We start from the raw sequence: 26,735 nt of genomic DNA, 5'->3' as shown, positions 1-26,735 counted from the left end.
TATGGGCAAGGAGTGGGAGGTGCAGTGACCCACCCTCTTACCTGCAGGGTTATGTTGACTCCTCCCGTTCATGCCCCAATCTCCTTCCCATTTTAGCCTCTCTACCAGCAGGTTTGTATCCAAGTGACATCCAAGCTAAACACTGTGCTTTCAAAAGAATTTGGTGGCAAAGGAAGGTAACTCTGAGGGCTGAATCAGACAATACTTTCTCCTATTGCTCCCACACACTTGGTGCGGAATGAGGCTTACTTCCCCACCTACCCAGTACAGCAGCCCTACTTCTAGTTCCACCAGCTAAGCATGTAGGGGTATAAGGTCTGATATGCACTCCTATCTGCATACAGTCTAGTGTGCATACCAATGTTGTGCATGTGAAATTTTCATCAGGAAAACAGCATGGGGGAAAAGGTTAACCCTTTCCAGTGCCATGGCCCTGATCTAAATCACTCCTTCCCCATTGGTGCTTTTTACTAATGTATAACAAGAACCTAAGAATATAAGCCCCTCTGGATCAGGCCAAAGACCCATCTAGTCCAGCTTCCAGTATCCCACCAGATGCCTCATGGATCACACAAGACAACAAGATACCTGCATCCTATTGCCACTCCCTTGCACCTGGCATTCTGAGGTAGCCTACTTCTAAAACCAGGAGATTGTGTGTAGCCATCAGAGCTTGTAACCTGTGATGAATTTTTCTTCCAGAAAACTTTCCAATCCCCCTTTAAAGGCATCCAGGCCAGATACCATCACCACATCCTGTGGCAAGGAGTTCCACAGATTGATTACACACTGGGTAAAGAAATACCCAAAGAAAGAGATGGGAGACCGGGCCACAGTGTGTTGTCCTCTGCTCTAGTGTGTTTTGAATGGAGCAATGAAAAGCCATTCCGCTCTCAGTTTTCAGAAAAGGATGCTACCCATTCCGGCTCTGATGTCCACTGCTGGTTTTTAGGAGTTCTATGACTGCCGTGCCAATTTAACCTGAATTGACTCCTTCCGGTGTTTTTTTTCTAGGTTGCCTCCTTCACAACAACTGACATGGTTCATATGCATGTTTTTCCTCTGGGATCTGCACCCAAATACAGAATGTACTTGCTGTATGGTTTTTGCTACTTCTTGCCAAATTATTTCAGCAAGGACTTTTGTAATCCGATCCTCCAGCAAAGTCCCAAGAGTCTGGGATCTAATTACAGTAATATAGTTCCTGCTTTTTTTGTTTGGTTTTTGGTTTCTTGCCCCTTTGACATTCATTAAGCTCAGCTTCACTGGATTAATGCCTGCCTGAACATATTTTTATTTTATTTTGGTTTTGCATTTTCTGTGTTGAATGAGAGCCTGAAGAGAGCCTGAATAATTTGCAAGCTTGCTTCTATTATGTCAAACATTTGTTAGTCCAATATATAGCTTTGCTTGGGCTAAGTCAGAGATTATGACACGCCTAATGACCTAACTCCTTGTTGGACTCACACTGGTAGTGTTGCATAATGCTGATAATGCTCTGGCACAAGAGATGCAATTTCCACGCCTATCTTTCTTTTTTTTTAGGATTGAAAGTGTAGCCATTCCTCTCTCACGCTCACTAACACATGTTGGTTCTTCTCTCTGGAGCAGCTACTTTCACAGGACCTTGTCCAAGTTTCAGCCTCTACTGAGCAATCCTTTAAACTTGAAAGAGATGGCACTTGGCAAAGATCACGTCCTTACAATGAATGATGGGAACAAAATTCCTGTACTTGGATTTGGCACCTATTCCACTGATCCTGTAAGTAAGATTCTTGCTGTTAACTATATGCATTACTAGAAAAACGCCCTCCATTATGAAGGATAGGGTGTGTGTCGGGGGAGGGGGGGCGATGCTTAAATATCACTGCCTTACGCCGCCCCAGGCCAATCATTAACAAGTAGAACATAAGAAGCCACCTTCTACTGAGTCAAGCTACATAGGTCAGAATTCTCTATAATGTCACTGACTGGCAGCTGCTCCTCAAGACATTAGGCAAGGGCCAGTACCAGCCCAACCTAAAGATGCCAGGATGTTGTTTAAAGGCTTTTCATCTTGTGTTGTTGGACAGGATTCTTTGGAGTGCGAGGCTGTCTACTTGGTCATTGCCTGGCTTGCCTTATTAGATCAGCCTGGGAAGGACTGACAGGATGGTCAATTCACCTTTAGAGGGGCTGGTGCTGGCTGCATTACAGCCCTGGATGCTGTTGTGCCGGACATTTTCTGGCAAGAGAATCTGGGCAAGAGAATCACACTTCTGGGCAAAAGAATCAAGTGGATAGTGGCATCCCAGTTCCAGGGTTTCCTGAATGAAATGGATAATCTGAACTTCTTTCAGTTCAGCTTTAGGTTCATTTTTGAGGTGGAAATGATTTTGGTCACCCTGGTGAATTATCCGCAGCAGGGACTTGGCAGGAGGAGTGCATTCCTGTTGGTCCTGCTGGTTCTTCCAATGTCTTTCAATACTATTGACCATGGGGTCTATCTGGGTCATCTGCCAGATTGGGGCTAAGGTCTGTGGTGGTTCTAGTCCTTTCTGGCCGATAAATCCCAGAATGTGGTTTGTGGGGGGGATCGATCTTCACTCTGTCCTGTGGCTTGCTGCAGGGTTCCATCTTGTCCCTCACATTATTTAGCATCAGCGTGAAACTGCTGAGTTCATCCAGGGCCAGATGTTTGGAACTGGGTGTCACAAATATGCCAATGACACTCAGCCCTACCTCGCTGTTCCACCAAATGCTGGGGAAGCTGTAGTTGGTTGCCTGAGGGAGGTGAGGGACTAGATGAGAGTGAAGAAGTTGAAATGAAGTCTGGGCAAAACAGAGGTCCTCTTGGTCTGGAAAACTGTAATGCAGGTATCAAACCAGCAGCCAGAGTTGCACTCCCTCTGAAGGAGCAGGTTTGCCGTTTGGAAGTTCTCCTGGGTCCAGATAGGGGCATCAGCCAGAATTGAGCAAAACCACTATCTGAATACCCAGGAACAGCTGTATGGTACTAGCAGTGCCAACTGGAGATTGTCTATTCCAAAACCAAAACCTTTATTGGCATCATAAGGAGATTGTATATGAGCCACAGTTGTCAAGCATCCAAAATTTTAGGCAATGGGAAGCTAGGAATCAAGTACTCTGTATTTCTGAAAGATGGCACTTTGGCAGATGGGACTTAAGTTTGATCCAAGAAAGTTTTTCATTAGATCTTTCATCTCACAGTTACACTTGTATAACAGAAGGGTTTTTTAGCTAGGCCTGTTGACTGACAGATAGACATTTTCAGTGATTTGCCATTTGCCTTTAACAGATTCATTAATTAACTATTTAAAAAGAATAAAGAATTCTTTAAAAAGAATACATTTGCAGTTTACCAAAGCTCTGGATGCCTTTCTGAAATACTGTTAGTGTTTCAGAAACACTTCTGAAGAAAGTGTTAAATAGCTTACAACTTATTAAATAACAGCAATCACTCATGTTAGGAAAAAAAGGCCACTTTCAACATTTTCTTTTCATATCCTGAAACATTCCATTCACATCTAAAGCTGGGGGGGGAGGGGGGAGGGGGGAGGTGGGACAGAGCAGACTACTGTTAACATGTCCCTCTCCCTCATCTGAGCTATGGCTTCAAACTTATTTTTTTCTCCCTTTCACCACCCCAAGATAGCACTTCTAAAGTGTAATTAGTTTCTCACATACATTTCTGATCCTGTTTTATTTTTTTTTTTTAACAAGAAACACATTCCCCTACAGTTTCCAACCTTTGAACCAACATGTCTGATGAACTGGGCAGTTGCTTTTAAACGCTTTAATTACTGTAGAGATTAGAGGAAAGTGATACGCTAGGAGTGGAAAGAAAGGGCTCCAAACCAAACTGTTACAAGTTCTTCCTTAGAGCTGTTGTGCTTGTCTTTTTTCTAACTGTGACCTGGGGATTGGGTATGAGACAATGTGGCGAGAAGGAGCTTTCAGATTTTGTCCCCATCTCATCCAATCTGCATTGCAGGCATACCTACCTGTGGCTGGGTCTTGATCTGGGATCTCTCCCTCTTCCCCCTCCCCCAAGTTGCCCTTCACTGCGCAGAAATACCAAAAGATCTTAAAACAGGAACTAGAGAATGACTCCTTCTTCTAAGGATGTTCTCCTTTCGTTGGGAACTACGAAGAAGCTGAACTCGTGCACTTTGAATGGTGCAGATGCAATGGTGGTGGAGAAATGTATTTCTGTGCCACCATCTCTGCCACAGCATATGCCTTCATTTGGGCTCTAATCTGTGATTTGTTGCAAGAATTCTGCTGTTTGTTGGGGGTGATGCCCCAACTGTTTCATTGCCCCCAATTCCCTAGAAAACCAGGTGTCATATTTGGTCTCCCATATAGAAGGGCATGTCTCCAATATAAATGCTATCACTGCTAGTATTCCCTGCAAAAATTACAGGGACTGCATGGAGCCCTATCTTTGCTGTGCAGGAGCAGCAGTTGGCAATCGCTGAAAAACTCTTCCAGGTTCTAAGACTCTGTTTTTAGGGCAACTGTCTAGGCCAGGGGTGTCAAACCCGTTTCATACAGTGGGCCAAATAGTATCCATGATGCCTGCTGAGGACCAGAGATGATTTCATTCAGCAGGAAGTGATGTCATTAAACAGGTCATAACCAGAAATAAGCACTTTTTTCTCACTTAGGAACTCATTAGCTGCAAAAAAAAAAGAGAATATATGCAAATTTTGATCATATTTCAAGATAAGGGAGAGCCAAATTATCATGCAAGCCGTCCTTTCGGCAGTGCCATGTCAGCAGTGCTCAGCAGCTGAGAGCCCAAGGGCCAGATGAAAAGATTCAGCAGGCCACATCCAGCCCCCGGGCCTTATGTTTGACATCCCTGGTCTAGGCATTGAGACAGGTCTATAGTGGCCAAAAAAACCCATATAATTCTGAGCTGCTCCAGTCAGGCCAGCCTCAGTATAAGCATAGATGTCCCCTAGGATTAATAACATAGATATCCAGCACCAATTCTGGGACTGTCTCCATCAGCTCAATCAGGAAATCTATTACATTATAATCCACAAGTGCAGTGGGTGAGAGAATGTTCAACGTAGGGTCCGATCCAAGGGGGGGGTCATGGGTGTGTAACCCCCCCCCCCAAACTGTTGCCAGTGGGGAAGGACAGCCACTGGAATGGGGAACAGCCCTAGAATAGCTGGGAGCATAGGGCTACTTGCCTGGAAGAGGTGTAATAGGAACCCAGGTCTAGCCGGCAGTTAGATCTGGACTCCAAGTCCTGGCAGGAGCCCAGGTTTACCTGCCAAGCGAACCTGAATTTCAATGTATAGTTTGGGTCATGCGGGTTTTTGTGCTCTGAGGGAAACTAGGCGGCTTGCAGAAAAGGTGGAGCTAAAACCATGTGGCCAGCACCTAGACTGCCCTGCTTGTAAGATAACCAAATCCAAGGCTGCCTCAGTAAACAAGCAAAGCCAGAGGCAGACTTCTGAGTGCCTGGAATTAGTTCACATGGATCTCATTGGTCCCCGACAGCCCTCACTGGGCGGAGCTAAGTATGTCCTGAGCATTTCGGAGGATTACTCAAGGTTTAGTTTTGTTTTTCTGCTTAAATCGAAGGACCAAACCTTTGAGGAAGTCTCTCAGTGGATTACGTTTGTGGAGAGGCGGTTTGGAAAGAAAGTTAAGCAGATCCAAACTGACAATGGGACAGAATTTACCAATTAGAGGTTCAAAGGGCTACTAAAGAAGTCTGGTATCAAACACCGAGCCCTTATTTATAGGCTGAAAATGGGCTTATTGAAAGGAAAGGGGCGGTTCTTATGCAAATAGCAGATACAATGTTACAGGGAAGCACACTGTCTCTGGGCTTCTGGGGAGAAAGTGTCCTGTGTGCCAATTATGATCTAAATCACCTGTGGCATTCTGGCACCAAAGCGATCCCCTATGAAAGCGATCCCTACGGAAAAGCCCCTAATTGAAACCACTTGCACCCCTTTGGGGTTGAATCCTATGTCAATGTTTTGCGCAGAAAAGGGGAAATCAAGTCAAAAAGGGTGTTTTTCCTGGGCTATCTATCAGGATCAAAGGCCTGGCGTTTCTGGTGCCCAGAGACCAGGTCTGTGTTGATTAGCAGGAAAGCAGAGGATCAGTTCATGCCTGTCAGCCAGGGTGGCAATCAGCCAGCACATTCCAAGGCTGATGAGCTGTCTCTAGGGAAGCCAGATAAGGAGCCCAAAGCAGAGCTTGAGACAGAGAGAGAGGAATTAACCTCTGAAATGCTGAAAATGGAGGAGCCTGAGAGTCAGAGCCCTGTGATCCCCAGGAAATCAGAAAGGGCAACAAAAGGCGTACCTCCAGACAGGTATTCACCAGGTGAAGCTGTTGTGAGCAATGTAACAGTTTCACAAAGGTACCACAAAGATCAAGGAACTGGGGGTGAACAAACACTCGTTGCTAGGTATGCAAGATTATAAGTCACATCCTGGCTGAAACAATGGAGTGGTGTCAGGCCTTTGGCACCCTGAACTGTTATAAGCCAGGATGTGGCAGGAGGGTCCTTGATGTCCAGGCCTGGTATAAAATGTACTTAAAGGAACAGCAGCACTGTATACTGATTAGCAATCAGCTGCACCTGTGGCAGGTGGGAGTCATGTGACTCTGGGAAGATGTGTGCAGAGTCACATAGGCTATGGTGGAGTGGTGCAATGCGCCACTGGACAGCCAAACAGAGTGGGTCACAAGACTGTCTTGTGTCTATGAGGTTGCCCTACTCTGATTAGCCGGCCCCGGTATATATGGGGCAAGCACAGACACCAGGGTGTGGGTTGTTGTGGTGGAGTTTCTGTGTGCTGCTGGATTGTGTTCTGACTTGGACTGTGCTTATCATGACTGTGCCTCTCTGTATCCCTGACTTCTGGATTGTTTGACTGACTACTCTTCTGCCTGCTCCTTTACCAATACATGCTTCTGCAACAAACAAGCCTGAGTCTGCTTCTTTGGCTCTGTTTGGGATCGCCTGCTTCTTGTGCTGTCTTCCTACGCTCCCATGCCACTTTGCTATCAGGAAAGCAAGAGCTATCCTCCCCTGCTGACCTGACAGTCCAAGATTGCCCAGTGAGCTTCATGGGTGAGGGAAGTTTGAACCCAGTTCTCTCTAACTACTAGACCACACTGTCTCTCAGTGGTAAGGAAAGACACCTCGAGATATAAAAAAACCAGAAATATTGACTGGCATTTTTACCTTTTTAACTTGCAGGCTCGGAATAAGATGTGCGAGGAGGCTACAAAAATAGCCCTGGAGGTTGGCTTCCGCCACATTGATGGTGCATATGTATATGAAACTGAGGAGCAGGTTGGACGAGCTGTCCATGCAAAAATTGCTGATGGAACCCTGAAAAGGGAAGATATTTTCTACACTGGAAAGGTAAATTAATTTGAATGTTCTTAATGCAACTGGATTTTATAATTATTTGTTATTTTTAATTATTATTTCTAATTTGCACCGTGTTGTCAGGGTACATGGCACTTTAGAGTAAAAATGCAGATAGGTCCCTGCTTTGGGGACTCCTAATCTACCACAGACATGAGGGAGACTACAGAAGAAGGGGACGAGAGAGGTGCCAGGGCAGATGGGGGAAAATAGGCAGTTATTTCAGGTATATATGTTCAGACTATGGCCCAGGCCTTCTGCTGATGGAACTTGCATTCTGTCAGTGAGCAGACTAGGCCGCTAGTATGGAGCTGCAGTGACAACTTCTGAATGGCTGGTGACCCACATACACACCGCCAGTGCGCCAAGCTACTTCCAGTCAAAGTTTTTCACTTATCTCCAGTTTACCTTCTGGTGCCACCCCCACTTTGTTGGTGTGGCTGCTTGCTATGCTATGGCAGGGATAGGATGGGGGCATTACTTGCATTAAAGTTGAGGGGCTAAGGAGTAGTGCCAAAGACTTCATGGAAAAGGTGGGTTTTGAGCAGGGATTTGAAGGAAAGACGAGAGAGGGGATCCTTCAGGTGATCGGGAAGGGAATTCCAGGCATCAGGGGTAGCAAGAGAAAGGAGCAGAGCCTTTGAGAAGCAGGGGAACTTCAGATGGATGGGGCGGTGGACCTAGAGGTATGAAGGTCACAGGTAGGAGCATAGCAGGAAGTGAGAGCAGATAAGTAAGGAGAGACAAGGCCAAGCAGAGCTCTGAAGGTAAGACTCGGGTGCTTGTGCGGGATCCAGGAGTGGAAAGGAAGTTATCAAAGAGGCAACAATTCTAGTTATCAAACAGGCAACAATTTGTCCAGGAAGAGGAAGATGGGGGTCAGTGGCGGCTGTTTAAGTGGTGGGAAGCCAACTGTTTTGTTCTGTGGTGTCATCCATTGTTACCACCCTGCCCATACCAGAACTGGAGGAAAGACCAGTGTGGGTAAAGGCCTGACTGACACATACAATCGCAATTAAAATACCAGCCCACTGCAACTTGCTGTGCTAATCAAGTGTTTACTCAACAAAATATTACTCTACTGCAATTTTGGAGTGCACGGGGAATCCTGCCTCATCACAGGGCAGAACTGAATGGCCCCCTTGAAGCCTGTAAAACTGTTTGTGAGAAAACATAAACACATGTGTGAATTGTTGACAGCTTTGGAGTACCTTCCACCGTCCTGAGCTCGTTCGCACATGCTTAGAACAATCCCTGAAGAAACTCCAGTTTGACTATATGGATCTGTTCCTCATCCACAACCCTTATTCTCTAAAGGTAAATGTTTCTTGATGCTCTTATGCAAGTGCTAGCAAAATATTGTAGTGGACCAAAACAGACAAGGTGTTACATAGGAAAAGCCCCAGTGGGATTCTACACTGAAAACATTTATTGGTTTGCTTGTCATGGCTTCTCAGAAGGAATTGTGGGAACTGCAGACTGGTGAGAGAGTCGGAAAGTGAAGAAGCTTTGCCCTGTCACAGTTCCCAGAGTTCCCTACAAGAAGAAATGACTGACAAGCCAAACAGGGACATATGAAGCTGCCTCCAATTGAATTGGATCATTGGTCCAGATAGCTCAGCTCCATCTTTGCTGCCTGGCAGCAGCTCTCCCAAGTCTCCAAAGAGTCTCTCCTAACCTGGAATGCCAGGGCTTGGAACTGGGCCTTCTGCACCTAAGGCATGTGCCCTACCACTGAGCTATGGCCCCTTCTCATTGGTTGAGGGAAATGCTCTTTGGTTGTGACCTTTTCCCATTTCTCTTTGGAAATTTATATTACTTTTTTAAATTGGAAAAAATACAATATCAGTTATAGATTGTGTGAGTATATGTGCTTTCTATGATTGGATTCAGTAGTATATGTGGACTGGCACCAGGTTGTGCAGCCAACCATTCTGTCCTCAATCAGGCCTGGAACTGGGATAGAGAAAGGAAAAAAGGGGTAACAGAGATGAGGGTGCACTGTAGATAGACATATTGGGGGGGGCAGAAAAGAGGGCAATAACTGAGAGACGGGGCTACAGACTTGTGGCCAGAGTGAAGGAGATGTGCACTGTGGGATACGGAAAGAAAAAGGGGCTTATCAGAAAATGGCTTAAAAGAAAATACTGATTTTGACATTGTAACTAAGATTTTTTTTTTTTTAAATAAAGTAGGAGTGTTGTCCTTTTGGATGAATAAAAACGTACAAGTGGTCTGTACTGTGATTTGGGATGTCATCCTGTATCAGTCCCACTATGCTTTCTCTCGTTCCATCACTGTTGTGAGGGCCAAACTAAAAAAGTCATCTATTTTGTGATTGGGGCCTATGTGGTTGGTTTATTGAACATAAATCAGAGGGGGGTGTTTGTTTTGGATTTGGACCATGGCAGTGGCCAACCTTAAGCCTTTGCACTCCCAGTGGTTCTGCTCTAGCTCAGCCTGCCCCCCCCCCCCGTGAATACTATTTCCCCTAGGAGAAAAGCTCCCATTGTTTTATGGGGTACTAGCTACTGAAGGGGTAAGTAGTCAGAGATAACTTGTACAGCACATTTAGGTCTAAGCTTCATTTCCCTTTTCCTTTCCAGCCTGGAGCAGATTTATTACCTTTTGGGGAAAATAAAAAATTAATTTATGACAATGTCGATCTTCGTCAAACATGGGAAGTAAGTACCTGGAAGCTGTGAGATCCACACCTTGAGGAGGCCCCTCCAACTTATCATAGCCCATGCTTGGAACACCAATCCTTGCTACTGTCAGTGGAAAACCCCTCATTTGCATGGCCTTGGACCTGTCAGTAAACCTCATTTTTCTCTTCCAGTCTGCAAACTGGAAACATTAGCCCTACAGGGTTGTTACAAGGATGCGTGAAATATGGATTAAGAATTAGTACTCAATATTCTGCAAGTGTTGTGTAAAAATTTGTTTTTAAGAACAATGTTTGCTTGGTAACAGTTTTAAGCTAGAAATATGTACAGAGCAGGAAATTCCTGGATGGCCTGCTGGGACACCTCAGTGCTCTGCAAAAAATACTTTCATTCAAAAGACCCCTATGAGTAGAAAATATGCAGGCACAGAAGAGGCTGCCTGCTATATCTCTGTCTCGGGGTGGACTTGCCCAAAGCAATAGAGTTGGCCGATCTCGGCCTTGCCCCTGTCTAGAGCAGCAAACTCCAAACTCGCGATTGCTGCTCAGCATGAAAACGGTCCCCAGTTGGACCAGTGCTTACTGCTCCACCATGCAGCTCCCCAAAAGCCCCTTTGACCACTGTTGCACGACGCTCTGGGTAGTCGTGTCTATAGCCCACTGTCCCAGCAGGCTTTTGCCTGGATTTCTGGGCAGATGCAACTGCAGAGGCAGTCGCGCAATAGTGGTCAGAGGGACTTCTAGTGAGTGGTGCATCGGAACAATAAGCACTGCTCACAGTGGGGAGGGAATCAGCATTGCCCTGAATGCTGGTCTAGAGCAGCCATTTTCAACCATTGTTCCGTGGCACTCTAGTGTGCCGCGAGTGGTCCACAGGTGTGCCCCAGGAATTTGGGGGAAGATCATTTATTAGTAGGGCCAATGGGGATGTGAGCCCCTCACTGGCAGCATGGTGTGCCTTGTCAATTGTCAAAAACCTGATGGTGTGCCTTGACAATTCTAGTGCCTTGTCAGTGTGGCACGAGATGAAAAAGGTTGAAAATCACTGGTCTAGAGCAGGGGTGTCCAAACTTTTTGGCAGGAGGGCCACATCATCTCTCTGACACTGTGTTGGGGGCTGGAAAAAAAAAAGAATTAATTTACATTTAAAATTTGAATATATTTACATAAGTATACATAAATGAATATATTAAAGATAAACTTATATGAATGAATGAAGGTCTTGCAATAGCTCAAGGCCTTGTACAAAGCAAGGCTGGCCTTTCCTTTGCTGCTGCTACTGCACCATAGATATGAAACAGCAAGCAGTGGAGGAAGCTCTCATCCCACAGCTCATGCGAGAGGTCAAACAGTCGCCCTCACGCTGAGAGCAGTTGCATCGGGCCAGTGCGGGCTCCAACAAATCTCTGGAGGGCCAGAGGCTCATTGGAGACTGGGGTCTCCCTGAGCGCCACAATGAGAGGCCTCAAGGGCCGCATGTGGCTCCAGGGCCAGGGTTTGGGCACCCCTGGTCTAGAGGATGCCCTTGCCCCACAGAGATTAATCTGCTTGGCTTGTTGAAAGGCTAGGCCACAGATGGTATGGAATAAGACATTCCTACTAGAAGTCACACTTGCATGCGTGTCTTCCATTCTAAGGGTTACAATACATGCCATGTTTTCTTTCTCAGGCAATGGAGGCATGCAAAGATGCAGGCTTGGTCAAATCTATTGGAGTGTCCAATTTCAACCTGAAGCAGATGGATATGATCCTGAACAAGCCAGGACTGAAATACAAGCCTGTCATAAACCAGGTGAAACCTGCTTGCCTTTTATGGATTTTTGTTCCTTGCAAACCGCTGCTGAAAGTTCTTTATTCTAGTTCTGGTTGGTTGGCTGAGTAGGAGAGTCAGTGCCAGGCAGAAGTTGATTGAAGTTAGAAGTGGGCAAGGGGACACAATAGGAAGGGTTGTTCAACAGTTGCCGTGCCCTAGGTAAACCATGTTTACCATGTTTGATCATGTAAACCAAATTCAGACTTCAAGTTGCACATATGTTACTGGCTGGAACCAAACAGCTCAATCCTATTAGAATGCTCCATGGCGGAACGCGTGTTCTGCCACCACTGGCTGCTGAAAAGCAGCTGTAAAGCACAGTCTGGCAATGCATCAAGTAATGAACTGCTAGAGAACCTGCAGAAAGGCCAGAGCATTCCTGTATGCATCTCCAGACCACTGGCCACCCACTAGGGTAGGTACACCAGCAGGGGAGGTGAGAGGGGGTTAGGAGAGGGCAGAACTGTGTGGGGAGGGGGCAAAATTGGGTGGGGAAGAGGAGGAATGGGGCAAGAAGGCTGCAGAGGGGTGAGTCTGGTGGCAATGGCGCTCACCAGATCCCATACCCCCTGGCAGCAGCATCTCAGCCCCCTTTCTGTCCTTGGACTTGAACCAGCGAAGCTGCTGGCGCAGGTCTGAGGAGACCCATTGTGGTGCAAGAGGCTTAGGGTCCTCCAAAGCCTCCTGCTTCACCCCTCCCCCCTGCATGATACAGCACATGCTTTTTCAGCACCAGCGGGGGGAAGGACTGAACTGAGCGTGAGTTAATCGGGAACAAGCAATCCTGTAATACACGTTGTTTGATCATGTCATGTTGTACCAGAGCTCTCCAGTGCAATGACACAGTGGTTTTATGAAGGTATGCAAAGATACCTTGTGATGAGTCAGACCATTGGTCCATCTTGCTCAGTGTTTATTGTCTACACCAACAGTTCTCAAACTGTGGGTCCAGGACCCACCAATGGTTCGTGACCCAATTTTTGGGTGGGTGGTTCACGAAACTGACAGGGTAGATTAGGCTTAAACAAGCTGCTACTTAGTGGGGAGCACTGCTGCCCAATCATTATTATAGCCACACCCTTTGGCATTTATAAGTCAAGCAGCAGCCTCTAAGGCCTCTAAAAAGTTTGGGAACCACTGGTCTAGACAAATCCTGCACTTGCTCCTGCTAACACACCATTCATAGTGTTGCTGAGGGGTGTGTTGTGGCAAATCATAAGAATGGCAATTTGAATACATAACCCTCCCCCATACATAACCCTCCCCCCCCCAACATTAAGAAGTATAACATTGTTGAATACCTTAGCACCTGGCAATGTGGTTGTGTGTTTTTCTTTGTATCCTGTTGATGTACCTTTCTTGAATTCTTATTCAAACCATCTGAAGTTGTTGGTTTGTGTTGGGGGCTGGGAATGCTGCAGGTTGAATGCCACGTTTATCAGAACCAGAGCAAGATGCTGAACTTCTGCAAATCCAACAACATCCTCCTAGAAGCATACAGTGTCCTGGGAACCCAGAGGGACAAAAACTGGTAAGAGAAGAAGCCAGATAGTTGCAAGGCCAGCCTGCCCATGATGAGAGTCTTGCACTGAGTGGAGAGTTTAAAGGCAGTAACTGGTCAAGGGTGTCCCACTGCATCCCAACTCTGCTTACTGCCTCCCTCTGGCCCTCCACTGATGGAGCTACTTCAGTCAGTGCTCCGATCCCCTTCCCACTAACTTGAGAGGATTAGGCAAGCTACAGTACACTTCTTCCTCTAGTGCTGCTGGAGGGACAAGAAGAAAAAGTTGCTGCCACCACCTTTTTGGTCTCCTCACGCACCCTGCTGCTATGAGAAGCAGCCAAGTGGCAAGTAAAAGTGGGGTACCAGCTCCCTTACCTAACCTGGAGCTCCAGATCGTCACCTTGTTCTTCCATTTAAAACAGAGGAAGTTCCCAGCATGCTGTGCTCTCACTGTTTATTTTAAACAGGACAAGCACCAAGACAGGAGGTGGCAATTTGGAGCTGGAGGTAAGGGGGTAAGTGGGAGTGCACCTCCCACTACTTGCCCTTATCTGGTTGCTTTCCAAAACAGATGGATGTGGGTGAGAAGGCAGTGGTGAGCAACTGGCAGCAGTGGGGCACACACAATAATGCACGTGCAAGTTTTTTTTTTGGGGGGGGGAGGAATTGAGAATCTTAAAGCAGGAGGAAGCTTCAAGGCTATTCAAGGCACAGGACTGCTAATCAGTAAACCAAAAAACCAGCAAGAGATCTGGAACGTGGTTCTCCCTGCTGTAAATATGCCTTGAGAAGGTTAAAAACAGCCTTCTGTCACACTTTTAAAAAACAGCTTTAGAACAAGAGGAGATAAAGACTTATAAATTTGACTTAAATGCTGCTGAAAATGCACCTGAATGGTGACAATAAATTTTATGATCACATTTAAATACTGCCTTCCCTCCAAGAAACTCAGAGTTGTTTACCTGACTCCTTCCCTTCCTTTTATCCTCACAACAACACTGTGAGATGAGTTAGAGTTAGATTAAGATATGGAAACCAGTCCAAGCTTACCAAATAACTTGATGGCTGAGTGGAGATTTATTTGAGCACAGATAATTCCATTCCTAGGTCAGTGCTATAACCACTGCACCACACTGATCCAAGATATGGGGTGAGGCGAAGTGCAGGGCTGACTTTGGAATGAAACTCTGAAATAATCAGATATTAAACTCTGATGATAATCAGATGGAATAACATGAATTAATAATGCAGCTCTTAATATATTATTTACATAGCTCTTTGTCAACTGCATTTATGCACTTAAAATATTTGCGGTGTATCCTGTCTTTCATCCCATAAAATAGGACACTCAAGGCAGCTAACAATAATTTAAATTACGATAATGTAATAAAATACAATAACAGCACAATCCTAAGTAGGACTTGGACTGGTGCAAGTCCCTTGTGCCAGCCTAGAAAGGTCGCAAATGTGCTGTAAAGTATGTTTGTGCCTCCTCTAGAGCAAGCCTCTAGAGCATGGAGGTGCACTGGCACATGGAGGCTGCATCCAGCCTCTGTGGCAGCATGTGGGGTGAGCCTTGCATCGGCTGAGCTCAGCTGACGCAAGGCTCTGAGGTGGGTGGGAAGGAGGCGGGGAGGAGTTCTGGGGCGGGGGAGGGTGGGTGGTGGGCAGCCCTCAGGGTGGGTGGGCAGGTGGGTGGGTGTGGAGCAGAAGGCAGGGCTTGGACCCAGCAGTTATGCCAGTTCCCAACCCCGTTCCTCAAGCAGCACGGAGTGGCTTTAAGCCGCTCTGCTCTCCTCTGACTAGTGCTACCTTAGGAGGTGGCGCAAGTCCAAGGAGACCCATGGGGTTGCAGTGGTTTACCCAGGGGTAAGGGGAAGAGGTTCCCCTGACCTTCAGCTGAGCTACTGCGGCACCCTATCTCACGCTTGATACAGTGCAGGCTTCCAGGCTTGACTGTTTCAGTGGAAGATAGGTTTGTGCCCTAAAAGTTATAAAAGCTAAAAGCAACAAAACAGATAATAAAAATGGTAAGTTGCTGCAGTACAATAAAATAGGAGAAACAAAAACAAAAAAAAGTGACAGATAACAACACAATTTCCAGTAATTAAAAGACAACTAAAAACAGCATAAAATGGCCTAGGCGGCAAATGCCAGGCAAAAAAGGACTGTTCTTAGTCCCCACCAAAAGGCTGGCAAGAAGAGTGCTTCCTCTGAAGAGAGGGGCTTCCAGAGTTGAGGTGCCACTAAGGAGAAGGCCCTGCCCTTTGTGGCTATCAGCAGTGGAATTCCTCACCACTGTGCCAGCCAAGCCTCCCCTCACAGAGGCCTTCTGGAGGCCGAAAACCATCACTTTCCGTTTTGGTCCAAAAACTGGAAGTGATGGTTTTTGACCTCGAGAGGGCCAGGGAGGCTGTGCAAGGCCTCTCTGACCCTCAGAAGGCCTTTGTGAAGGTAGGCAGTGGGTCCAGGGGGGCAGCACCTCCAGGGAGCGGCACCCGGGCATTGGGGTGGGTGGGCATTGGATGCCACCCTGAGGTATCTGCCTCCACGGACCATGTGATCCCTTGGACCCCTGGCCAGATATGCCACAGATTGTCAGCTGACCTCAGCTAGAGTCAGTATGCACAACAGGGCCCCACTGATTAACCTAGAGGATGAGCTGTTGGTAGAGAAAAAAAAGTTCTTTAGATACCCTGATCCCAAATCATAAAGAGCTTTAAAGGTCAAGACTGGTACCTTGAATTGTGCTCCAAAACAAACTGACATCTGGTACAGCCGCTAGAATGAAACTGCTAAGTCCAGGCCATTACACAGAACGACACATTCTGAAGCAGTTGCAGTTTCAAAACAGTCTTCAAGGGCAGCCTCATGTTGAACCTTGACAGAGGCATAGCTAGGTCCAGCCCCCCAGGCCCATAAAAGGCGTACCTAGGTCTGTAGGACACCCGGGGCCCATAAAATTTTGTCACCCCATTTGACATAATTAATTAATTAATTAACAAATTATATTATATATATATTATTAATTAATTCACATTTTTATACCACCCTCCTCTAAGCAGCTGGTTCCTCCCCTTATTTTGTCCTCACAACAACCCTGTGAGGTAGGTGAGACAGAGATAATAATAGTCATGACATGAAATGAATAATAATAATGGCCAGAAAATAAATGCAGTTATTATTTCCCCACAAGTAATGGATGAAATTCTGCATAAAATGTTATATAACATGATGGTATTATTCCTAAAAGCCACAGTTTCCAGAATTTTGATCACTAGAAAGATTGATCACTAGGAAGAGATCCAGGCTTGGAGGGGGGAAGGGGTAAGGGAGATTGTGGGGGGGGGGATCCTGGCTTGGAGGGGGGAAGGAGAAAGGGAGATTGTGGGGGGGGGAATCCAGGCTTGGAGGGGGGAAGGAGAAAGGGAGATTGTGGGGGGGGGGGGATCCAGGCTTGGAGGGGGAGAAGGAGAAAGGGAGATTGTGGGGGGGATCCAGACTCACCCAGCTTTGCAAGTCTAAAAACAAGTAAACATTCACCTTACAGCTGAAGCCTCTGTTTTATTTTCGGGAGGGGGGGGAAGGCTGCCTTCTGCAGCATTTGTTGAGCTCCATTTTCATCAGATTGGGACCATGCAGCTAGCCTTGCACTCCCCTATGCCCAACTTGACCAGGAACCAAGGGACATTTGTCTACTTGCAAGTAAACACAACGGTGTGGCTTCCTTTCGCTTTCCATAGGGTTCAATACATTCCTCAGCTTGGAGGGAGGGACCTCCTTCTTGGGTGTTTTTTGGGGGCTGCTTTCATTGGACAGGAACAATTCTGGTGTTGTTGGATTCCTCTCAGCCTGCCCTTTCCAACGGACTAAGGCAAGTCTGCCTACTCGCGAGTAAACGCGCGATATGGCTCAGTTTCACTTTCCATAGGGCTCTATGCATTTTTTGTTTCCGGTTTTCTGGACATAACTTTTGAAGGAAAGGAGATATTTCAATCCGGTTTATTGCATTGCATTCAGCTGGAAATTGCGCATCCAACAGTATATGGCATGATGGGGTTACTCCTAACCTTCGCAATGTTAGCGGTTGGGTCATTTATGGTGTCACCCCCTCTAAGGGTGGTATCCGGGGTGGACCGCCCCCCCGCCCGCTATGCCACTGAGCCTTGAAATTACCAATGGCATGGACCACTGTAGGTAGTCCAACTCAAGTATGGCTGCAGCTGGTGGACCAGCTGGACAAATGACCCTCAGCAAGTACTGCCTCCTGGCAATCCAGGAGGAGATTGTCTCTCCATGCAGTTTCATGTGGATGTTAAACCGCATAGGGCAGTGTTATTGAAACTGTGAGGCGCGGCTCGTAGGGAGGCACCAGGAACTGAAAGGGGAGGCGTGGGATGACCTCTCACAGCGATACAGTCACACCCCTGGGCAGAATACGAGCCCATCTTCTGCCCGTCTCTGCGCTTTTTTAAATTCTTTTTTTCTCAGTGGAGTTTATTTATTTATTACAGATACAGGTAAGGAAAATAGGTTAGAATTAGGGCTGGGACTACACAGGTTACACATGAGGGTATTGGCCATCGATTACAACATACATTAGTCCAAAAAAAAATTTGATAGCGTCTAAAAACAAAATTATTCATCAATACAAAAATTATCATATTTGTTAATCTACTGATTAATAATTTAACTAAACAATCAATATTTTTTACCTAAAATTATCTATACAATCATAAAAAGTCTTCAAATTTTACTTATACACTCTTCTTGCCATTAAACTAATATTTAGAATAAAATATTTCTTATCTGATTCTTAATTTCTGATGTCGCATTTAAGAGGAATGTTTCCAGTTTGAATGGTAATACACACTTCAATATCTCTTGTAACAATTTATATATGTATCATTTTCCAATATTTCTTTGCTTTTTTGCATATCCACCACATATAATAAAAAGTTCCCTCAATTCTTTACTTATCCAACATTTGTTTGATGACCCAGGGTACATTTTTACTATTTTCTCTGGAATTAAATACCATCTATAAAACATTTTATATAATTTCTCTTTTAAAAAATAACTCTTTTAGTCATCTTAATACCACTTTAATTTTTGCAATATTTGTGTTCCAAGTTTGTTTTCATTTACATCTACTTTGATTTGATATAATTAATGGAATACTCTTCTAAAAAGAATTTGGACTATTAATATCTACAAAAAAAAATTCTACGTGTTGTTCAGCCATTTTCACTTTCTGTCTTAGTACTTTCTTTGTTCTCTGTCTTATTGGTGTTTTCCTTCTTGCTCCTCCCACTACTCCTTCCACTTCTTTTTCTTCTTAACTCTCTTAAATTTCTTAATCCCTCTCTTTTCTTCTTTTTTTCTTCATTCTGTTCTTTTTGGATTTAATCCAAAAATTCTTCCTCTTCTTGAAACGACGTGCTCTCTGAAAGTTTCCTCTTTTTTCTTCCTTAAAATTCTTAATTCTGATAATAACGGTTGCTTTTTCCATCTCCTGTCTCATTTCAAAAATCTCCACTTCTTTAGTTTCATCCGACATTTGATCCATTCTTTTTTCTTGTCTCTTATTAGTAATCTGTTCCTGCATGCTTGTCAGGGAGTTTATTTGCTTCATTTGTTCAGATAATTTTCTGACCTGTTGCTTCATTTCATTTCTGAAATCCCACAACAAATCCATTAATAAGGGCTGGCTTTTACTAACATCCTTTAAATTTTTGAATGCCATCCTTTATCAATATCAAATCAAGCCAATATACCTCTGGCTGTAAAAAACAGAGTTAAAATGGTCCAACAATTAAAAAAAATCAACCAACTCTCATTATATCAACCCAGACTCTTTCTATGTGACTCTTTTACAGGATAGACCAAAAAAGTCCTGTTTTGCTTGAAGACCCTGTGTTGGCTGCTATTGCCAAGAAGTACAAGCAAACTCCAGCTCTCGTGGCCCTGCGCCACCAGTTGCAGCGTGGCCTGGTGGTCCTTGTGAAGTCCTTCACCAAGAAGCGAATTGAAGAAAACATGCAGGTAAAGGCAATGAACAGAGAACAGTGCAGCTATGTCTGTTCCAATGGCTTCAACCCCAGAAGGTGTACCAGGATTTATTAAGCATCAGGTGGTGAGTCATTGTGCAGAATGAGACGGTAGACTTGTACACTGTACCACTTCAGACTATGAATGGGAGGGTTCATATTTTTGAGTCCACCCAATGTAAAAAGCTCCTGCATATAGCAAACTAGCATGTCAGGCAGATGTGCTTTTCTATGCTTCTCTCTGATTACCTTGTTTTACTACACTTTTGTAAGGCAGCTGTGATGAATTCCCTGTTTTTCCCTAATTTTTTTTATACTTCCTAGAGATTCCTGTGAAAGTTCAGCAGCTTTTGTCTGTTTGAAATACCACTGTCCCCAGCTACATGTAGATGTGGATTTGCCTGAACACAGAAACTATTCAGTCTAGAAATAACCAGCCTCTGCCATTGAGCAGCCAAAACTGTCTGTCTGGTAAAGGGGTGGGATGGGGGTGTGTGTATTCCTGTGGGCTTTGGTCTTGAGCAGCATCCCAGCGTCATCTGCTGAGTGTTAATGGTTACTGCATCCAATTGAATGAATGAATGAATAAACCTTTATTAGGCATAGATAGAGAAATCATAAAAGCAAACATAATTAGTCCTAATCCCGTTTATCAAAAACAGAGTTAAACTAAATTACTAATAAAACATTTACAGTTCAACATAAAATATCTACATTTTTGACAAATTACATTAAGAAGGCTTAGAAATCGCCAAAAGTAAAAAATTTAGAAACTCCCTCTAGCACATCTGGTGAGCAGTCATTTAGGAGACACTTCAGTTTTGCCTCATCCGAAAGCCTATTCATTTTGCTGAGAACTTCTCGGCATCCAATTGATCAAGAAGCCAGGTAGGTCCCACTCCTCCAATAGAATAATTTACGGTACAATCCTAAGTGCGCCTGCTAAGTGCTACAGAAATGTGGCAGGGGGAGCCATTTGGGAAAAATACCTTTGAGAAGAACACTGAATGCTGAAGCCCAAGGGTTCTTATTAAAAATTAAAACCATAGTAGCATCTGCAGTGCTAAGAGACATGATAACCCACTGAATTACCCATGGGCTAGGCTGACAAAGGGTCAAAATGTAACTAGTTTATTAAAAGTTCAAAAGAAAAGAAATTAAACAAAATGGGGGGGGGGGGAAGATGGGCAGTAAAAGTATAAGTAGGCAGAGGGAAAATGCCTGAGCTTGGCTATAAAGCACAAAAAAGCTTTGATTAAATGGATGCAGTAACCATTGCACCAAATAAATGGAGATGAGATACTGCTGAAGACCAGTACCCATAGGTGTGGGCAGGCGGGGAGAGGGGCTGGGATCCAGTACTTGTGCTGGATCCCAATGCAGCTTCAAGCTGCTCTGCTCTCTTTGGACTTGTGCCACCTCAGGAAGTGGTAAGGTAAGGGGAGAATTTTTCCCTTGCCGCTGGCTGGGCCTCTATCCTTGGGCCCCTATCTTGCACTGGATACAGCACCTATCCTGTATCCTGCACTTGGGCCCCTATCCTGCAGCGCCGGGTAGGATTGCACCCAAAGTAAAATAAATTTCCTGATTACCTCTCAGTAGAATCAGACCCTGGCCCTTGCATTTGACCAAGATGTCCTGTTCCCATACACTTAACCGGAGAGTAAGTGGGTGCAATTCCATGTACCACAATTTGGTCTCCATGAAAGAACACAACAGGCTTCTTGTGTGTTTGGGGTTAAAAAGCCCTAGATGGATAATGTAATTAACAGTGCAATCCTATCTTGCGATGGAAGAGGCAGGCTGGGAGGCCTGCACTGTATCCAGTGCAGGATAGGGTCCCAAAGTGGCTCAACCAGAGGTAAGGGGAAACTCTTCCCCTTACCCCGAGGTAAGCCACCACAGCTGCAATAGGTCTCCTTGGACTTGCCCCACCGCTATAAGTCTGAGAAGCTGCTTGCAACCACTCCATGCTGCTCAGGGAATGGGGTTGGGATCCAGCATAACAGCTGGGTTCCAGCCCTGCTTCCTGTTCTCTGCCCGCCCATCCCCGGGACTACTCACTGCTTCCCTCCCACTTCCTTCCTGCCCACCCCAGACACTTGCGTCAGCTGACACAGCCCTGGATTCAGCTTCTGCAGGCTGGTGCGTGCCCCTGCACCAGCCCTGCTGACTTTAGAGGAGGCGCAAACATGCAGACGGTGCAAGGGACTTGTATACTGCCTATTTGTATATTATATTTATAGGTTGCTTTTCAACCAGAACAGACCCCCATGGGATTTAAATAAAAGAAAAACAATTTACAATGAAAACTTAAGTCTAAAAATTCATCTAAAAATGAATTGGCAAACAGTCTAACTCAACAGCAACAACGACAGCAGGACAGTCAAAATGAAGCATGAGAATATGCAAAACAGCAAAAAAAATGGTTGAAGCACAGTGAAGAAGTTGAGTTTTCACTCACCTCCAAAAAAGAGAGAACTCCTTGCCTGCACCAAACCTCTAAGGCAGTGGTTTTCACACTTTTAGCACTGGGACCCACTTTTTAAGAATGAGAATCTGTCAGGACCCACCAAAAGTGGTGTCATGACCGGAAGTGACATCATCAAGCTGGGAAAATTTTTGCAATCCTACCCACACTTACCCAGGAGTGAGTTCCACTGACTGTCATTGTTAAAAGCATATACATAGTAGCCTGTTAAAAGTACAGATCTGTAATATTTCCCCAAATGCAGTCACATACCATGGCAGCATCTAATGTGTTAAAAATAAAATATTGAAATGAATGGGGACCCACCTGAAATTGGCTTGCGACCCACAGTTTGCTCTAAGGGTTGCAAAGAGATGCAAAGAACAGAGGCTGCCACAGAAAAAGCTCTGTTCTTCGTTGAGGGTGGCACATACCATCCATTGATGGTACTGTGGCACTGAGAGCAATGCAGGGGGATGTGATGGAAGAACTTAGTGACAACTATTCCTCTCCCCTCAGGTGTTCGATTTCCATCTGTCCGAGGAGGACATGAAATCCCTTGATGGTCTTCACCGAAACATGAACTACGTAAAATCAGACCCGTAAGTCCTCTTAAAAAAACAAAATAAAAAAAAAAGTAAGGTTGCCTCATACAATAACATACTGTAAGCAACAGGCAGAGGAAGATGTGGTCAACCATGTCTCCTCTTTGTTGGTGCAAGTTTCAGCTCAATCCTGTTGGGCCCCATAGCCTGCAGAACGCACATTCCACTTGTGGCAACTGCTGCAAAATAATCAAAAAGTGTAGTCCGGTAGCTTTCCCATGCATGTCACCAAACAGTTTGCCACCTGCTGGAGCAAGTAAGCCAGTGAGGGGAGGTGGGAGAGGGCAGGACAGGGTGGGAGGGGGTGAAACTGGGCAGGGAGGGGGGAACAGGGCTGGGAGGATGCAAGAAGGAGTGGATCCAGCGGCAATAGCACGCACCAGTTCCTATCCAGTTCCTATCCTATTGGTTAGCCTCCCCACCCCCTTTTTCTCCTTGGACTTGCACCAGTGAAATCACTGGCACAGGTCTGAGGAGACCCATTGCAGAGTGGGAGGCTTATGGAGCGGGTTTAAATCCCCTTTCCTGTCCAAAGCCTCCTGATCCACCCCTTCCCACCAGATACAGCATGCCTGTTTTCAGTGTGGCTTCACAAGTGGTGGGGAGGGGGGCAGAAGGATAGGATTGGGTTGTCAAGGAAGTGCCAGTGAATTTTCCTCCTCTCTCCATTGTCCACCATCTATGCTGGAGTAGAGCCAACATTGTGCTACAGGGCTCCTTGCCAACAAACAGAATAGATATCAAAGGCAGTTCTTAGGCCAAAGGGTTCAGACCTCAACCACAACTTGAGGGGGGCAGGAGGGGGGGCAGGAGGAAGGATCTGAGTGCATATTTAATACTTTGTCTATGAATTTGAGGACTGAATGAGGTGGTCTGGCCCTGTAAAGGACTGTAGCACTTCAGACTGTAGGTGGAAGATCTCTTCGTTTTATAATGTTTCCACCATCAGGTCACCAATGGCAGCACCAAAACACTGAGGTGGATGCAGGGAAGTGGCAACATGCATTTCTGCAGGGCGGTGTCTGATGAGAATAAAGGAGAAGCCCTCTCTGAAAAATACTTCTTCAGGTTACCACAAGGGGCCAGGGATGGGGGTGGTCCTTTGTCTAGGGGGCATAGGTTTGGATAGGATTGAGTTGTAAGTTTGCCATTTTCACAAAGTCTCTGGTGCCACTTTGTGAAAATGGCAAACTTACAACTCAATCCTATCCAAACCCCACCCACTGATGCAGCCACACCATTGGACACACACTGCATCCTGCATGGTGGTGGGGGAAGTCACAGAGGCCTCCTTGAGGTAAGGGAGCAACTGTTCCCGTACCTCAGGGTAAGCTTCTCCTGATTCCATTGGGTCCGCTACTTTCTGGCGCATGTCAGAATGAACCTGGCTAGGCGGACCAAGACCAGGTAGAGGAATAGGATATTGGCAGAGCAGCTGGGACCAGTAATCACCCATTGCTGCCCTCAACACACCCCCAACCCCACCTCATTTCTCCCCCTCTCCCACCCCTGTGCCAGCTTGCCAGTGTCAGGGCTTCTGTAGTGGCCACTGTTGCCTGGCTGCTGCTGCTCACTGTTTGCAGCAACAGCAGGCTCTATGGTGCCATGTGTATTGTGACAGCCATAAAGCATGTCACATCACCAGAACACGAGTTCCAGCAGTGCAGCAGGCCCATTGGATTGGGCCGTTAGTGTATTAAGCAGGAAGTTTACCCCTTTCCCTGCTAGTTTTCTACATGCAATGAGGTTGGGTTTTTTTCCAGGGGGATTGTTTTTCATTAAACATAGAGGACATACAGCCTTCAGAACATGTGATCTTCCACCTGCAGTCAGAAGTAGTAGCCATCTTGTCCCCATTTTGTTCTGTTACCTTACATAGATCCAGCCTCGGAATAACAGGCTTTATTTAGTTCCTTTCTTTTCCTGAGGTCCTGCTGTTTCTTTTTCTTTCTTTTAGAGTTGCTGAACACCCTCAGTATTTGCCACCAGATGAAAACTGAGGATTCGTGGACCTAATTTCTGAAACCTGGAGTGCACTAAGGATTCAAAGACCTTCATCTTCTTACTGTGTAGTCCTTTTTGATTACAGTCTGACAGCACTTAAGACCTGAGCTTGCAAGACATTGTTGTTGATTATTGAGATGAGATCATTTTTAAAGAAGAAAACTCAGACTTGCAGGGGGTAGAATATGTGTGTTGTCACTTTATTATGATAAAACGTAAGAGCCCTTTCAGTGACCTCTGTGGTACCATTGCCACCATTTGTTAAGATGCTCTGATTAAGTAGTCTCACTGCTGGCATGGTTGTGCTACATTAGCTAGCAAATTCCAAAGCAGTGAGCCTCAGATGCCAATGAGCAAATGTCTGCAGGCCTTCTGATTGCAAAGGTATTCTGTAAAAGCAAATCCACTAGCATGGACTCATCTGGTATCAAACTGACAGCATCCTTTTTTTTGTAGTAGTAGTACTAATTTTGCTTTAGCTGCGTGATATAATAAATGGCATGGCAGTATCTCAAAGATTAGGGAAAGGTAGAGTATTGGGAGCTGCTGATGGAGTCAAATCAATGGGATGTCTCATCTGGTGTTGCCTACACTGACAAGCAAAGAAAAGAAATGAAAACCTCCCAATAGGCACAGAGACAAAAACCTGTTTATTGTAGCTGATGGTTGGTCCCAATGAGTTTTGGCATCTTATCTTTTACTGGTGGGGCACCAAAGAAACAAAAGTGAGTAGCACTATAAGCTAGTCAATCATAATACAAAAGAGTATGTAACCTGGATTCTTCATCATAATGTAAAATAATGACTCATGAAAGCACATGTTACAAACACAACAGACTTGTTTAAAAAATATTCCAAAACCAGGTGAAAATGCAAACCTAAAGAACTTCAAGATACAAAATACAATAGTTCACATCAATTATAATAACATGATAGACACTGGAACATGAAGGTATATATTTTTATTACTATTACAGCTTATGTGGTCTGCTGTTATTTCTGTGTGATGCTGCCTCTACACTGACCTTTCCGCACATTCAAGGAAAGCTCCGAGAGCCCTTAACTGGAAATGCTAGGGATTGAACCGCCAAACATAAGCATGCACTTTAGTGGGTTGGATAGGCAAAACTGAGGCTGTGAATCAGGAACATGGCTGGTCCAACCATGAAGAAGCCAGATGCAGTTTGCATCAATGTGGATGGTGGGGGGAGTGATGGATTCTGGATCCATCACACTGGTTTCACACTGAGTCTGAGTATGCCTTCTTACAGCCCACTGGAGAAGCCAGCTATATTGATCTACTCCCTGCTTGCTAAAAGTGAGCAAGAATCAGATCATTCACTTCCCCCCACCACACTCCGTCCTCACACAAGGTTTAGAGTTTCAAGTGGTTGTGCCCCTTTAGACACCATGTGAGGAAGAAGTGCTTTGTTATCCCCTTTCCTTGTTCCATACACAGGTGCTGTTTATTAAACTTTAAAGGAATGGATTCACTTTAAATCCTGTGTGAGGATGGATTGCAGTGAGAAGTATTTTTTTCTTGATTCAGACCTGATTGGGCTGGCCCTGTCATGAACATTTGGAAAAAAAGGTTCAGGAGCCTTCAAGCAGGCAGGAGCCAACTCTAAAGAAATACATTTTAAATAAATTCACATGCGCTATGGGGCAGCGTCTGCTATTGTGATCAATAAGAGGTATTTGAAACTGGTGTTATTTACCTTACTTGGTGGTAAGCCCACTGTGTTCAGTAAGGCTGTAATACTATCTTACTCAAACACCTCTAGTTACCAGAGAAACAGCAAATGCAGATATTTCTATGGTGACACTACCAACTCAAAATGAGGGATCCCAAATATTCCCACTTACATGGAAGGAGGGTACTGCCTCTTGGAGGGGAGTTAGAATTTCATCCATTCTTCAAACTCCATCTTGCGGTACGCAAACAGCTGATTCTTAGAACAGTGTTTCTCAAACTATGAGTCAGGACCCACTAGGTGGGTCGCAAGCCAATTTCAGGTGGGTCCTCATTCATTTCAATATTTTATTTTTAATATATTAGACTTGATTAGACCTCATTTGGGAAAATGTTACAAGCCTGTACTTTTAACAAGCTGCTATATATATTCTTTTAACAATGATCATCAATGAGACTTACTCCTGAGTCAGTGTGGGCAGGATTGCAGCCAGGGCCTAGGAGAGGGGGTAAT

At 45.2% G+C, this 26,735-nt stretch overlaps 1 protein-coding gene across 1 annotated transcript; it reads left to right on the top strand.

Annotated features, from left to right (window-relative positions):
• Positions 1 to 1,541: 1,541 nt before the first annotated feature.
• LOC136656834 (aldo-keto reductase family 1 member C3-like) lies at positions 1,542 to 24,817 on the top strand. The gene is made up of 9 exons (XM_066633194.1): positions 1,542 to 1,762; positions 7,244 to 7,411; positions 8,618 to 8,734; positions 10,024 to 10,101; positions 11,752 to 11,874; positions 13,317 to 13,426; positions 19,279 to 19,444; positions 22,439 to 22,521; positions 24,482 to 24,817. The coding sequence occupies exons 1-9, from the start codon at positions 1,676 to 1,678 to the stop codon at positions 24,522 to 24,524; spliced, it is 975 nt and encodes a 324-aa protein (XP_066489291.1). The 5' UTR covers positions 1,542 to 1,675; the 3' UTR covers positions 24,525 to 24,817.
• The last annotated feature ends 1,918 nt before the right edge of the window (positions 24,818 to 26,735 follow it).

This window comes from Tiliqua scincoides, chromosome 7 (genome assembly GCF_035046505.1).
Source record: "Tiliqua scincoides isolate rTilSci1 chromosome 7, rTilSci1.hap2, whole genome shotgun sequence".
NCBI lineage: Eukaryota > Metazoa > Chordata > Lepidosauria > Squamata > Scincidae > Tiliqua > Tiliqua scincoides.
Note: the sequence above shows the minus strand (reverse complement) of the source record. Positions and strands in the feature narration are given on the sequence as shown.